At 48.1% G+C, this 14267-nt stretch overlaps 1 protein-coding gene across 1 annotated transcript in view; it reads left to right on the top strand.

Moving 5' to 3' along the window:
* The window catches only part of bace1 (beta-secretase 1), a 145049-nt gene that overhangs the window by 56070 nt on the left and 74712 nt on the right, over nt 1-14267 (top strand). The window contains exon 3 of the mRNA XM_085967824.1: nt 13179-13395. Within this exon, the coding sequence (XP_085823950.1) occupies nt 13179-13395 (217 nt within the window). The remainder of the gene's footprint in view (nt 1-13178; nt 13396-14267) is intronic.

Here is a 14267-nt window from a genome sequence, read left to right as displayed (position 1 = left end):
TCAGAATGCGTGGTGCAAAAATGTCGCAGACAAAAAAAGTCAGGAAGCGGTCGCCTTTAAATAGCACTCCCCTAGTCCCTTCCCAACTGCAATCTGTCGTTGTTAGCGGCAGGCGGTAAGGCAGGGGGTGCCACTCAATATCCGGTCCGGGGCACTACCGGGGCATTGCACGCTCGACTGACATCACGATCTGCCGGCGCAGGAGATCATGGCGGTCATGTTTAGCGCCGCTGCAAAATATCTAGTTAATTTCGCGAGCGTCGCAAACATTGCCGCGCCCGGGCGCTAGTTGCTTTGCGCCCCGTTAGCGTCCTTTTAGGGCACTAACGGAAGGCGCAAAGCAACCGAATTTTTCCGCCCATAACTCAAGCTACAGCCCCCTTCCTTTCCCTGTCCTTCTCCAAACCCTTGCCCAGTTTTGGGCCTGGCCAAGCTGATCATGCACTTTCACTGCAGCCGTGTCACGAATGGGATTGCCGGGTTGTGGGCAGCAATGCACATTCACGAAGTAGACGCAGAGAGTTCGAGAAAAACACAGCAGATCTCTTGACGTAAGCCCTTCGTCAGATCCCTGAAGCTTGAGCTGACTGTCGTACTTTCATCTGATTAAGATGTAAGATTTGCTCTGGGAGGCGTGTAGGGAAGCAGAATGCTTTGTGTTTTTACTGGACCCATTTATCTCTTTTCTGCCCGACTTCAGTACAGGTATATCAAAACAATGAAATGCTTCGGAGTTTCTTGTCTCAGTGCACATAAATTTCTGTTGCTACTTGTTATTATTACCATATATAAATTACAGTTTAATTTTACTTTTGAGAATTAATGGGTTTTATATGCTTGGAGCCCTGTTTAGAGCAGAAATATTAAAAGGAGGGAATTACTTCAATGGATGAACACAGAAATACTGAAAATAATGGCTATGAGATGTATATATCACTGACCATTTGAACCTTCCCGCAATGCAGAGGGGTTTACTCGAATGGTAAGAAGCTCCACTTTGAGGGTTGATGTTTTTAAAGAGGGAGCCTCACCATTTCGAACTGAAACATTAACATCTGCTTCTCTTTTGTTCTGCTCGTACATTGTATTTTTTTTTTGGTTGCATATTTTGCCAATGATTTTTTTGTTGACAACTTTTTTCCGTTCTCAAGGTGCTGACTGACTGAGGGCAGAGGTCCTGTTGCAAATTGGCATGCTTTTTGTGATTGTGTAACTCTAACACACAAGGATGAGCAAGAAAGAGAAGTGAAAGAAAGAACTGGCATTAATGTAGCGCCGTTCACATCTTGACATGCCAAAGCGCCTCACACTCAACTCATTATTTTTGAAGTGTCGTTACTGTTGTTACCCAGACAAAGGCCAGCAATTTGTGCACAGCTGTTTGTGCAATTTGTCCAACAAACAGCAAAAGAGATAACTGACCCATAATCTGTTTTAGTGGTGTTGGTTCAGTGATAATTGTTGGCCAGGACACCGGGGAGAACTCCCCTGGGAAGAAGTGGAGGAGGAGAGAAAAACAGGAGAGATTTATCAGTACTGGCTCCCTTAGCGAGAGGGCCGCTGACTGGCAGGGTCTGGTCTTAAATTGGAGTATTGTAGAATTAGATAGTTTTTGGCCATGTTAAGGATAGATATGTTATATGGGTCAAGATTGAATTTAGGAACTGAGGAACGACATACTTGCCTTGGAGGCGATGCAACGAAGGTTCACTAGATTGATTCCTGGGATGAGAGGGCTGTCCTATGATGAGAGATTGTGTAGAATGGCCTATACTCTCTGGAGTTTAGAAGAATGAGAGGTGATCTCATTGAAACATATAAGATTCTGAGGGGGATTGACAGGGTAGATGCTGAGAGGTTGTTTCCCCTGGCTGGAGAGTCTAGAACTAGGGGTCACAGCCTCAGGATAAGGGGTCGGCCATTTAAGACTGCGATGAGGAAGAATTTCTTCACTCAGAGGGTTGGGAATCTTTGGAATTCTTTACCCCAGAGGGCTGTGGATGCTCAGTCGTTGAGTACATTCAAGGCTGAGATCGATAGATTTTTGGACTCCAGGGGAATCAAGGGACATGGAGATCAGGTGGGGAAGTGGAGTTGAGGTCAAAGATCGGCCATGATCGTATTGAATGGCGGAGCAGGCTCGAGGGGCCGTATGGCCGACTCCTGCTCCTAATTATATTCTTTTAGGTGGACTTACAAAATCTAAATAATAAAATACCATCATTTCGATGAAGAGCATCACAATTTTGCTTCAACAAAATTAGGTGTGCCCACCTCTGGCAGACAACCTGGCACCTGAGCCAAGGCTCAAACAAGAGGAATTTCTACTTGGCCGAGGGTTTCAGAGCCAAGCGTAGGCACATCTAATTTCACTGAAGCAAAATCCAGAAGCTCTCAATCAAAGTGCAGATATTTTTAGATTTTAAACACACCTCCGCTTAAAACTCACTCCACGTGACATCAACCCTAGACATAAATACATGGCCAAAAATTAGGGAGGGCTTCACAGGGCATTCTGATCTTGTCTTCACCCAAAGGCCGATATTTGTTTAAACAATTATATCATTGGGGCACTGGCCAGGAGCAGTTACTGAACATTGACTCAATTAACAGACCCAGTTAGTGCTGAATCATCGCTGCATTTATGACTAAATGTTTATGAATGATAAATCACTTCCTGACAGTCAGGCTCAGTAACCCATTCAAGCCACTGTTAAACAATTGCTATTCTCAAAAAAGCTGACTGTCATGAATGGAACGAAACAAAATGATGCTCACGTTAATCATATTCATTTGCATTATTGCTAAAATGGATCCTGTGCGACTCCCTCTTGAAGTATGCTTGTTTGCAATCTAAGTCATTGCACAACAACTCTGGGCTGGATTTTCTCAATGAAGGCGCGTTGGGGGCGGGACTGCTGGTTTTCAGGTTTCAGTCCAGCCCCCAGCGACGTCTGACCAACCCATGCTATTTTCCCTTGATTGACCTTGCGGGCTTACCGGCCAATTAAGGGAAAGCCGGTGACAGATGACGTCAGCGTATGACGCTTCATCTGTCGAAAATTTTTTGACAGATGAATTGTCAGCATTTGACAGCTTTGAGAAGCTGTCAAACACTGACAATCTCTGTTCTAAGGTGAGCCCTTGCACAGAAGGCTCACCAAAACCTTTCTCCTCAGCAGAAAGCAGATGGCCGCTGCATCTGAGAATGCAGCAGCCATTCTGTCATCTCTGCCGTTGAGATGAGGCGCCTCCGGATCCTCAAAGGTTGAAGCCTGCAGGAAGAAGCAAAGGTAAGGAAACTTTTTCCAACACTTTACACTCACCTCTCATACTTACCTGTCCACACTTGCACCCATCACTCACCTCTACAGCTGACATTTCCACCTCTCTCACCCCCGCAGACCCACTGCTTGCCTCGCTGACCCTGGTGAGGTTCGCAGCCTTTGGAAAGCCTGCAATTGCAGGCGTAAAATGGGGATAAGCCTCAAAACTGCCTGTTAACTACCTGTTAACAGGCAGTTCATTGGCTCTAATCCCCTTCCCGCCTTGAGGAGACGGGTCCTTGCGCGAGTCGGAGACCCGCCTCCCGGGAAGATGGCACGGAAGCGGGTTGGGAGTGGGGTCGGTGCCCGCTCCCAGTTTCTGCCATTTTCCCGGCAAACCCGCCTCCCCAGGGCTAGGAAAAATCCCCCCTCTGTGTCTGCATCAGATGAAATATCTTGTAAGCCGTATTACCACGATGATGGCACTCTTTAGAAAGGGCGCGGCCTACTTTAAAAGGAGCCTTCCTAGTGAGTCCTCTTCAATGGAAGTCCTTGAGGTGAGCCCTCAGCTTCAAAAGGACTTTGGTGGGGGAACTCCCTCTTTGGAATTGTTCCATCAGACTTGGGAATTTCCGGCAGGGGCTTGGACTGTATTTGGTGCTTTGAAAGCTTATTGGCTTAAAGTGGAAATGTGGCCTTGAAAAGGTTAAAAGAGAAGAATGTGAAAACAAACAACGTGCAGTTAACAAAGCTGTTCATGGTTGTCATGGGTGCCAGCTCCCCAGTGCAGATCAGTATTATTCCGTAAGATGCGAGTCTTGTGAATGCCAATTTGTTGATGTGCTGAAAGTCTCAGGAGGCCTCTGCTCCAAATAAGTCTTCTCTGGTACACAGTGCAGTCTAATTAAGATAATGCTGGTTTCTAATGCTTCTCAGACAAGAGGCAGCGGAGGAAAACTATGCTTCCATGTTGCACAAACCTCATCGTTTACTTGAATACTAAAGTCCGGGAACTTTCACCAAAATTACCCCAACATAAACTAAACAAATCGGCCTCCGAGTCTGGTTAATTATTGAGATTATAAGAATGCTTTTGTTTGCAATCAGATCTGACAGTCAGGCTTGTAGGCTGTGACCAGGCCAGGCTGGAGGCTGCCAGAGTACTGTGATCCTTTAATTTTTTTTTAATGTATCCCCTGTACTTGCTTGCAAAATATTGGTCACGGGACAATCCAAAGCTTTGTGGACGATATGCCCAAACCAGGACTTGCTGTTCAAGGAAGAAAGACTTGCATTTATATAGCGCCTTTCACGTCCTCAGGACGTCCCACAGCACGTGGCAGCCAGTGAGGTACTTTTTGACGTGTAGTCACTGTTGTAATGTGGGAAACATGGCAGCCAATTTGTGCACAGCAAGCTCCCACAAGTAAAGAAAGACTTGCATTTATATAGCGCCTTTCACAACCACTGGACGTCTCAAAGCGCTTTACAGTCAATGAAGTACTTTTGAAGTGGAGTCACTGTTGTAATGTGGGAAACACGGCAGCCAATTTGCACACAGCAAGCTCCCACAAACAGCAATGTGATAATGACCAGATAATCTGTTTTTGTTCTGTTGGTTGAGGGGTAAGTATTGTCCAGGACACTGGGGATAACTCCCCTGCTCTTCTTCGAAATAGTGGCCATGGGATCTTTTACGTCCACCTGAGAGAGCAGACGGGGCCTCGGTTTAACATCTCATCCGAAAGACGGCACTCCGACAGTGCAGCACTCCCTCAGCCCTGCACTGGGAGTGTCAGCCTAGCTTTATGTACTCAAGTCCCTGGAGTGGGACTTGAACCCACAACCTTCTGACTCAGAGGCGAGTGCAGCAATGATAAATGACCAGATAATCTGTTTTGGTGATGTTGGTTGAAGATTAAATATTAACCAGGGCGCCAGGAGAACGCCCCGGTTTTTCTTCAAATAGCGCCATGAGATCTTCTACTTTCAACTGAATAGGCAGTGAGGGCCTCCAGTTACCATCTCAGGCAAAAGACGGCACCTCTGACAATGCAGCATTTCCTCAGCACTGCACTGGAGTATCAGCCTAGATTAAGTGCTAATGGCCCTGGAATCCCCACAACCTCCTGACTCAGAGGTGAGAATGCTACCACGGAGCCAAGCTGACACTAGGAATGCCCAGCCTTGACTGATGCCCCACTTTAACTGCGGAACTATGACACAGTCGGACTATTGATGTTTTGGATTCGCCCCATTCACATTACAGGATCAGGTTCAAAGCAGCAGGAGCAGCATCGTAACATTATGCTTTTGGCTGAAGGCCTTCCCTGATTAAGGTGGCGGGGGAGATAAATTCAGGCAGCGCTGCAACAAACCATAATGAACTAAATGGCAGCCATTCATGTTTGCTGCTGGCAACATTTTGCCTGTGGTGGCAGACGAACAAAAGTACCTCGCAAGGACATGCTCTGTCCCTCTCTTCAAGGGAGTCAGAAGGTTGTGGGTTCGAGTCCCACTCCAGAGGCTTGAGCACAAAAAGCTAGGCTGACACTCCCAGTGCAGTGCTGAGGGAGTGCGGCACTGTCGGAGGTGCCATCTTTTAGATGAGACGTTAAACCAAGGCCCCGTCTGCTCTCTCAGGTGGACGTAAAAGATCCCATGGCAGTATTTCAAAGAAGAGCAGGGGAGTTCTCCCCGGTGTCCTGGCCAATATTTATCCCTCAACATCGCTAAAAAACAGATTATCTGGTCATTATCACATTGCTCTTTGTGGGCGCTTGCTGTGCGCAAATTGGCTTCCGCGTTTCATAAGAACATAAGAAATAGGAGCAGGAGTCGGCCATTCGGCCCTTCGAGCCTGCTCCGCCATTCAATGAGATCATGGCTGATCTTCTGCCTCAACTCCATTCACCGGCCTTATCGCCATATCCCTTGATGCCCTTACTAGTCAGAAATCTATCGACTTCTGTTTTGAATATACCCAATGACTGAGCCTCCACAGCCCTCTGGGGTAGAGTATTCCAAAGATTCACCACCCTCTGTGTGAAGAAATTTCTTCTCATCTCAGTCCTGAATGGCCGACCCTTTATCCTGAGGCTGTGGCCCGTTTCTAGACTCACCAGCCAGGTGGAAACATTCTCCCAGCATCCATCCTATCAAGCCCTGTAATAATTTTGTATGCTTCAATGAGATCCCCTCTCATTCTTCTGAATTCATGAGAATACAGGCCTAGTTTACTCAATCTCTTCTCATACAACAGTCCCGCCACCCCAGGAATCAATCTCGTGAACCTTCGTTGCACTCCCTCTATGGCAAGTATATCCTTCCTTAGGTAAGGAGACCAAAATTGTACACAGTACTCCAGGTGTGGTCTCACCAAGGCCCTATATAATTGGAGTAAGACTTCTTTACTCCTGTACTTAAATCCTCTTGTAATGAAGGCCAGCATACCATTTGCCTTCCTAATGGCTTGCTGCATCTGCACATTCACTTTCAGTGAATGATGTACAAGGACACCCAGGTCCCTTTGAGCATCTGCATTTCCCAATCTTTCACCATTTAGGAAATACTCTGCCTCTCTGTTTTTTCTACCAAAGTGGATAACTTCACATTTATCCACATTATATTCCATCTGCCATGTTCTCGCCCACTCACTGAGCCTGTCGAGATCCCCTTGAAGCCTCTTCACATCCTCTTCACAACTGACACTGCCACCTAGCTTTGTTTCCCACATTACAACAGTGACTACACTTCAAAAAGTACTTAATTGGCTGTAAAGCGCTTTTGGAACGTCCTGAGGACGTGAAAGGCACTATAGAAATGCAAGTCTTTCTTTCTTTTTGGGTGTATGCTTGCCACCTCACCTGTATTACAACACCATCCCTGAAGACAGGGCTGCAATGTGAATAAGGCAGATATTCCCAGCAGATTGTAAGGGGACGGGAAGCAATAGCATTGGCCGTGTGGGGAGAAAAAACAGATCGCCAAATTGCCCAAATGTACCTAGAATAGCACAGTACCAACAAACGGCAAGGCTGTTTGCATGAAGTCACTGTGAATTAACTAGATTTGTGTCAACACATCCGATGGCTTTATAAAAAAATCTTGCATTAATTTTGACGAACTAAACAAGGGTAAAGCAGAGTGTGATTGGCTCAATATTAATTCAAGAGAGTGTCAAGTCTGCTGATATTTGACGAATCAGTTGTTAAAAAACGGGGAAGTGGGACTGACTCTTTTAGAAAGCTGACATACGCATGAGGGGCCTAATGGCCTCCTGCGCTGTAACATTCTGTGATTCGAAAAAGAAGTGAATTCTGAGCTATCCAAATGGCTTCATGGTTACTGCCCAAGTTTGATCCGCTGGTCTGTGCTGAGTTAGCGGATCTCAGTAGGGTGGACGGTGAGGGCACATCTGAAGTCCCCAACCATGTACGATCGCCATCTCTAATATTATGTCAGAACATGATGCTGTTCTTCTTCTTCTTCTTCTTAGGCAGTCCCTCGGAACCGAGGATGAGTTGCTTCCACACTGAAAATGAGTTCTCAGGTGACTGATGAGTCCAATGCGGGACCTACAGTCTCTGTCACAGGTGGGGCAGATGGTGGTTGAAGGGGCGGCTGGGTGGGGTGCTTGGGTTGACGTGCGCTCCTTCCGCTGTTTGCGCTTGGCTTCCGCTCGCTCCCGGCGAAAAGACTCGAGGTGTTTGGCGCCTTCCCGGATGCTTCTCCTCCACTTTGTGCCAGGGATTCCCAGGTGTCGGTGGGGATGTTACACCTTTTCAAGGAAACTTTGAGGGTGTCCTTGAAGTGTTTCCTCTGCCCACCTGGGGCTCTCTTGAGTAGAGCGCTTGTTTTGGGAGTCTCGTGTCGGGCGTGCGGACAATGTGACCCATCCATCGGATGCTGTTACACTGAGGTTGATGGAAGTTTTGCAAAGTTTTCTTGTAGCCCTCAGTACTTTTTTGGCTAATTTATTAAAATAGGAACTTTAATATAGGTACGGGAAGCACTAAAGACCAAGGGGGAAAAATTCGGTGGTGCCCCCGTTAGGGCGCTAACTTTGCCGGGGCGCTGCTTTTAACGCCCCGAAAAAGTTAGCACCCCGCGCCGTAAATTCAGTGGTAGCGCCCCAAGCAGGAGGCGGGGCGCTACTGCAAGCGCTCCCCCAACCTCCTGGGGCGCTACCAGTGAATATTGCGGCACTACGTGCAACAGCGCCACGCGCATTGGCACGTAGCGCCGCGGTATTGCAGGCCCCCCTCCCCTGATTAACAGGGAGGAGCCTTGCGCTGCACGCACCGGGGCCCTGCTAGACCGCCGGGGAGCAGGGTGCTGGGAAACCAGCCCGCCACTCAAGAGGAGTGCCGGGCTGAACGATCGCGGCCGGCACCCCGAATAAAAACGGGGAAGGGGGCAGGGCGGCCAAAAAAAAATGGCTGCCCGACACCTGCCCTTTAAATTGCGCCGCCACGGCTGCAAAAAACGCCCCCCTGCTCCTGTCCAACAATTCGTCCGGCGATAGGTCGGGGGGCGCAACTGAAGTTTGCAGCCGGGGCGCTGCACACAGTGATGACATCATTGCCGGAGGCGCTGCACCACGGGACGCTACCGGCTACCGCCGCCACTAACCTCCTGCTGAATTTTGCGGGAGGCGTTAGCGGCACCGCGCCCGGGCGCTATGGGCTTTGTGCCCCATTGGTGGGCCCCCCCGGGCGCTAGCGGGAGGCGCAAAGCAACCCAATTTTTCCCCCCAAGAAACTGCACCAAAATACATAAAATCTAAACTGATGAAATGAATCAATTTTGTTCCTAACAAAATGTGACCATGATGCAGAGAGCACAGTGAAGGTGATTGGCAAACGAGCCAGAGGCAACATGAGGGAAAACTTTTTTGTGCAACGTGTGGTTGGATTTGGAACGCGCTGCCTGATAGGGCGGTGGATACAGATTCAATGGTAGCCTTCAAAAGGGAATTGGATAAATACTTGAAGGAGAAAAAATTGCAGGGATATGGGGAAAGAGCGGAGGAGTGGGACTGACTGGATTGCTCTTCAAAAGAACCAGCACAGTCTCGATGGGCCGAATGGCCTCCTTCTGTGCTGTACTATTCTATTCTGTTCATCAATTGGCCTCAACATTCTTGGGCTAGAGACAGGCAGAACCAGTGATGGTTTCAGATACAGATTGCCATCCATAGAAACATAGAAGATAGGAGCAGGAGTAGGCCATTCGGCCCCTCGAGCCTGCTCCACCATTCAATGCGATCATGATGATTGAACAGCGATGGACATCAGGTGAGGACAGAAGGTGGTTCAGCTATGATAGTCCCCTCCATTGAGTAGCCTGTCAACACTCAGTGACTAGACTTGTATATGAAGAATGGCCTGAGGTACCAGAGGTCTACCACAGCCCAGAACTTGTATGTCAGCATGAGCCACAATTTCAAGGGAGGGGAAAGGGAAGAAAACTGGAGAGGAGGATGGATTCTCTCTTCACACAGCGAAGATTATTCATTGACGTCTGAATCAAGAGTTTTCATTTGTGACAGACATTTGTCTACAGGTGGTCTGACGCCATAAATACACCAGATGTTGGGTTATTCACGTTTGTTAATAGTTCTGAGATTTTTCTTAAGACAACTGTTGGAAAATCTTTTGACTAAAAATTTATTGACAAAGAAATGAGTGGAGCAAAATGAGCAGTTTGTCAAAATTTGAATATTTTTTAAAGAAATTGGGTGACTCACTTGGTTAGCGGCACTTTCAAACTAGGACCTGGATTGAAACCCGACCCACATTTTCATCTTTAGGGTCTGGTTCTAAATCCAACCCAAACTGAAGTAATGAAGTCTCCTGTTTCTGCTATCTCTAAGGGTCCAACATAAACTGAATTCTCAAAGTCTTGGGCCTAGAAATTCGGTATAGCCGCGTTTGGGGCGCTAGTCCTGGCGATGCGCAAAGTTTAGCGCCAGGCGCAATTTAGCACCACCTAGCGCGATATTGGGTTGCAGCGCCCCTAAAGGTGATTGCGGCGCTAAATCAGGCGCTGCACGCTACTCTTAAGGCGCTAACCCGGCAGCGCAACCCAATTTCGCAGCGGCAGGGCGCAGCGAGGGTGCTGTCAATAATCACTTTCCCTGAGACACAGTGGCGCCGGCCAGCTCTTAAGGGGACAGGTCAATTGGCATCACCAGACACACTCACTGCCTTGTAGGCCTTCAAAGCGGTGGGAGCCTACCTGTGGCGCACCAGCCTAGCAAGACATGGAAAGGGTGAGGCAGAGGGCGGAACGCCTCACTGGTGGGGCATTGGATGCTTTGGTTGGCGCAGTGGAATCAAGGCCAAGGAAGATGGTCGGAATGTGATTTATGTTTTGGACAGTCTCCCGGGTGTGAGAGGCAGTTATGTGTCAGTGTATTAGTTTTGCTTTCTGTTGCCATAGCTTTCTCATGTTTGAAGGAACCACATTTTGTGTAATGAACCACTTTCTTCATTTACAATGGCCATGCCTGCTATTTACATGCATCTTGCCCTTCACAGGCTTGGGGGTATCAGACCGGTTCCATTCCTGTTCTTGGAATGGCAGCAAGCATTCCGTGAGAGGGGCCTAGAAGCTACTTCTGATCAGCCTCTGACGCGCAGCCTGAGAAGAGCCGCTCGCATAGAAGTTCAGGCCAGCAGCCATCTTCTCAGCTGCCGACAGAGATGCCCTGCACCTTATCTGAGGCTGCAGATCTGGCTGAAGCAGCTGGCACAGCTCAGTCACCACCTCCTTTCTAAATCGCAGCCTTCTGACACACTGCTCCTCCGGCATGTTCATGTAGGAAAACTGCTGTCAGATAACCCTGCCAGCGTAAGGTCTGCTGTGGCGACGTCTGTTGGCCCTCCTCCATCTGGCCATGCCCGCCCCCCTCTCCCTGCGTCTCAGTGCCCTTTCCAGATGATTCAGCAGCAGGACGTTCCCCTCCAATGCAGCCCCCATAATAAGTGCCCACAGGAAGGTTCCCCGTTGTCAAGGCTCACCAACAGCAAGGTGATGGTCAGAAGGCTGAAGATCGTCTGCCTGCGCTGGCTCAGTGGTCAAATGGCTCTCAGTGTGCAGCTCAGCAACTCTTTGTAGCTCTCGAGGAAGTTGTGATCCAAAAATGGCTGCCGCTTTTAAACCACACCAGTCCCCTTTAAATAACGCTCCTCCAGCCCGAGAGCGACTTGGTAAGGCCCAGGTAAGCTGTCACTATTAGCGCCAGGCGCTACGGAGGGGGGCGCCACTGAATTTCTGGTCTGGGGCACCCAAAAGGCGTTGCACACTCAAATGACGTCATAATCAGCCTGCGCCCATGAGCGGGCGCTAAGATTTAGCGCCGGTACTAAATGCATGCTCAATATGGGGCTAGGCGCCTTGCGCCTGCCCAGAAATTGGCTAGCGCCCCACTTCTCGGCCTCTTTAGGCGTTAATCGGTGGCGCTATCAACCGAATTTCTCCCCCTTGATCTATTACTTAATAGCCGTGCAGCCAAAACTAGCTTGGCCACTATTTGCCACTAAATTGCCAACCAAGGGAGACAGAGAGAAACATAGAAAATAGGAGCAGGAGTAGGCCATTCGGCCCCTCGAGCCTGCTCCGCCATTCAGTGCGATCATGGCTGATCATCCAAACTCAGTACAGGAAACTTTGTGCTATCCGGCACCCATGGGACCGAGCTACTGCCGTTTTTTTAAAAGCTCCGGATAGACCAGCGTCAATGTTATCAGATAGGAGCTTTTCATCGCAGTATCTGACCACAAACACTGTTGCTCAGCAACAGCTTGTAAACACTCGGCCGTGGCTTGGAAGCGTCTCTGAAGCTGTTGCTAAGATACAGAGACGCTTTCTAGAGCCTGCCGTGTCTGACCACAAACACTGTTGCTCAGCAACAGCTTGTAAACACTCGGCCCAGTAGCTTGGAAGCGTCTCTGAAGCTGTTGCTGAGCGACAAAGACGCTTTCCAGAGCCTGCCTGTGAAAAGCAGAAAAAAAACCTAACCAAAACGGCTGCTGATTTCTGCCGTTAGATCAAAGTTGCCAGACATTCAACTTCCGGATAGCACAAAGTTTCCTGTACCCTGTCCCTGCTTTCTCCCCATATCCCTTGATCCCTTTAGCCTTAAGAAATATATCCAACTCCTTCTTGAATATATTTAATGAATTGGCCTCTACTGCCTTCTGTGGTAGAGAATTCCACAGGTTCACCACTCTCTGGGTGAAGAAATTCCTCCTCCTTTCTGTCCTAAATGGCTTACCCCTTATCCTTAGACTGTGACCCCTGGTTCTGGACTCCCCGACCATCGGGAACATCCTTCCTGCATCTAATCTGTCTAGTCCTGTTAGAATTTTATAAGTTTCAATGAGACCCCCTCTCATTCTTCTAAACTCCAGCGAGTACAAGCCCAATCGACCCAATCTCTCCTCATACGTCATTCCTGCCATCCCAGTTATCAGAGAGAGAGAGAGAGCATGAGGATGGCTGGTAAGGAAGGGAGAGTGTCACAATATATTGAGGAGGGCGGACAGGAGGGAAACTTGGAGAATGAGTCACCCCTGACTCTAGAATGAAATTGGCAGAAGCTTAGAAGTGGGTTTTCTACATATCTCCTTAATCGAGAGAAAAATGACTTAAAAGTCGGACAAACAAAGAAAGCGAGAGGATCTTGCCTTATTGTATCTGGTCTGCATTGAAAGGGCATTGCTTCAACCACACTCAGGCCCTCCAGATGCCAATAGGTAGACTCTTAGCAGAATTCTGTGAACGCTTATCACATTGATGTCGCACAAATCAACGTTCCAACCCTGGTCTTTATTTTTGGGACAAGTTTTTGCTGTTGCTTGATATAAATATATTTTACAAAGCATTAAACCCTTTGTGTTTCAGCTCCAGCACTTACCGGGACCTGAGGAAGAGTGTCTACGTACCATACACCCAGGGGAAGTGGGAAGGGGAGCTCGGGACAGATATCGTCAGCATTCCGCATGGTCCAAACGTCACGGTCAGAGCAAACATTGCTGCCATCACAGAGTCTGATAAATTCTTTATCAATGGCTCCAACTGGGAGGGGATTCTAGGATTGGCGTACGCTGAAATTGCCAGGGTAAGTTTCGAGTTTCCTGCAATGAGTTGACATTAAGATCCAATAAAACTGGAAAATGAAAACTTGTGTTACTGGATTGGTTCATCCCCCTTTTCTTCTTTTAAACCATTATTGATATAACGGATTCATAGAGTTCAGATACATAATAAGTATCATTGAGAGTATGTATACCTATAGAGCTACTTCTAGTTGAAACATTTAGTGGATTTTACTGCTTTACTGAGCCATTTTAAGGCTAGGGTGTGGTAGTATTGTGGTTACGTTACTGGAGTAGTGAAACAAAGAACTTGCATTTCTATAGCGCCTTTCGTGACCTCAGGATGTCCCAGAGCGCTTTACAGCCAATGATGTACTTTTGAAGTGTAGTCACTGTTGTAATGTGGGTAACGTGGCAGCCAATTTGAGCACAGCAAGCTCCCACAAACAGCGATGAAATAAATGACCAGATCATCTGTTTTAGTGAGATGCCGGTTGAGGGATGATTATTGGCCAGGGGACACCGGGGAGAACTCCCCTGCTCTTCTTCGAAATAGTGGCCGCGGGATCTTTTACGTCCACTCGAGGGAGCAGACGGGGCCTCGGTTTAACGTCTCATCCAAAAGACGGATGTCTTTCATAGTAATTCAATTAAATAGGTTAGGAAGGACTAGGGGATCACAATTTTAAGTTGTACAAGGCCAGATCGAGGTTAGACATCAGGAGGTGGTTCTTTTCCTGGAGAATAGTGGGCCTCTGGAACAGGCTGGACTCATGTGGAGGACGTTGATTTGCTGAATTCCTTCAAGCGAGAGCTGAACCTGTTTCTGGTTGGGGCTGAGATCCCCTCTTGCAGAAAGTCGAGAATTCAGGGTCAGAGTAATCTCCTGGACCAG

This window comes from Somniosus microcephalus, chromosome 26 (assembly GCF_052327205.1).
Source record: "Somniosus microcephalus isolate GS21.2 chromosome 26, FLI_Smic_1.0, whole genome shotgun sequence".
Classification (NCBI taxonomy): Eukaryota; Metazoa; Chordata; class Chondrichthyes; order Squaliformes; family Somniosidae; genus Somniosus; species Somniosus microcephalus.
Note: the sequence above shows the minus strand (reverse complement) of the source record. Positions and strands in the feature narration are given on the sequence as shown.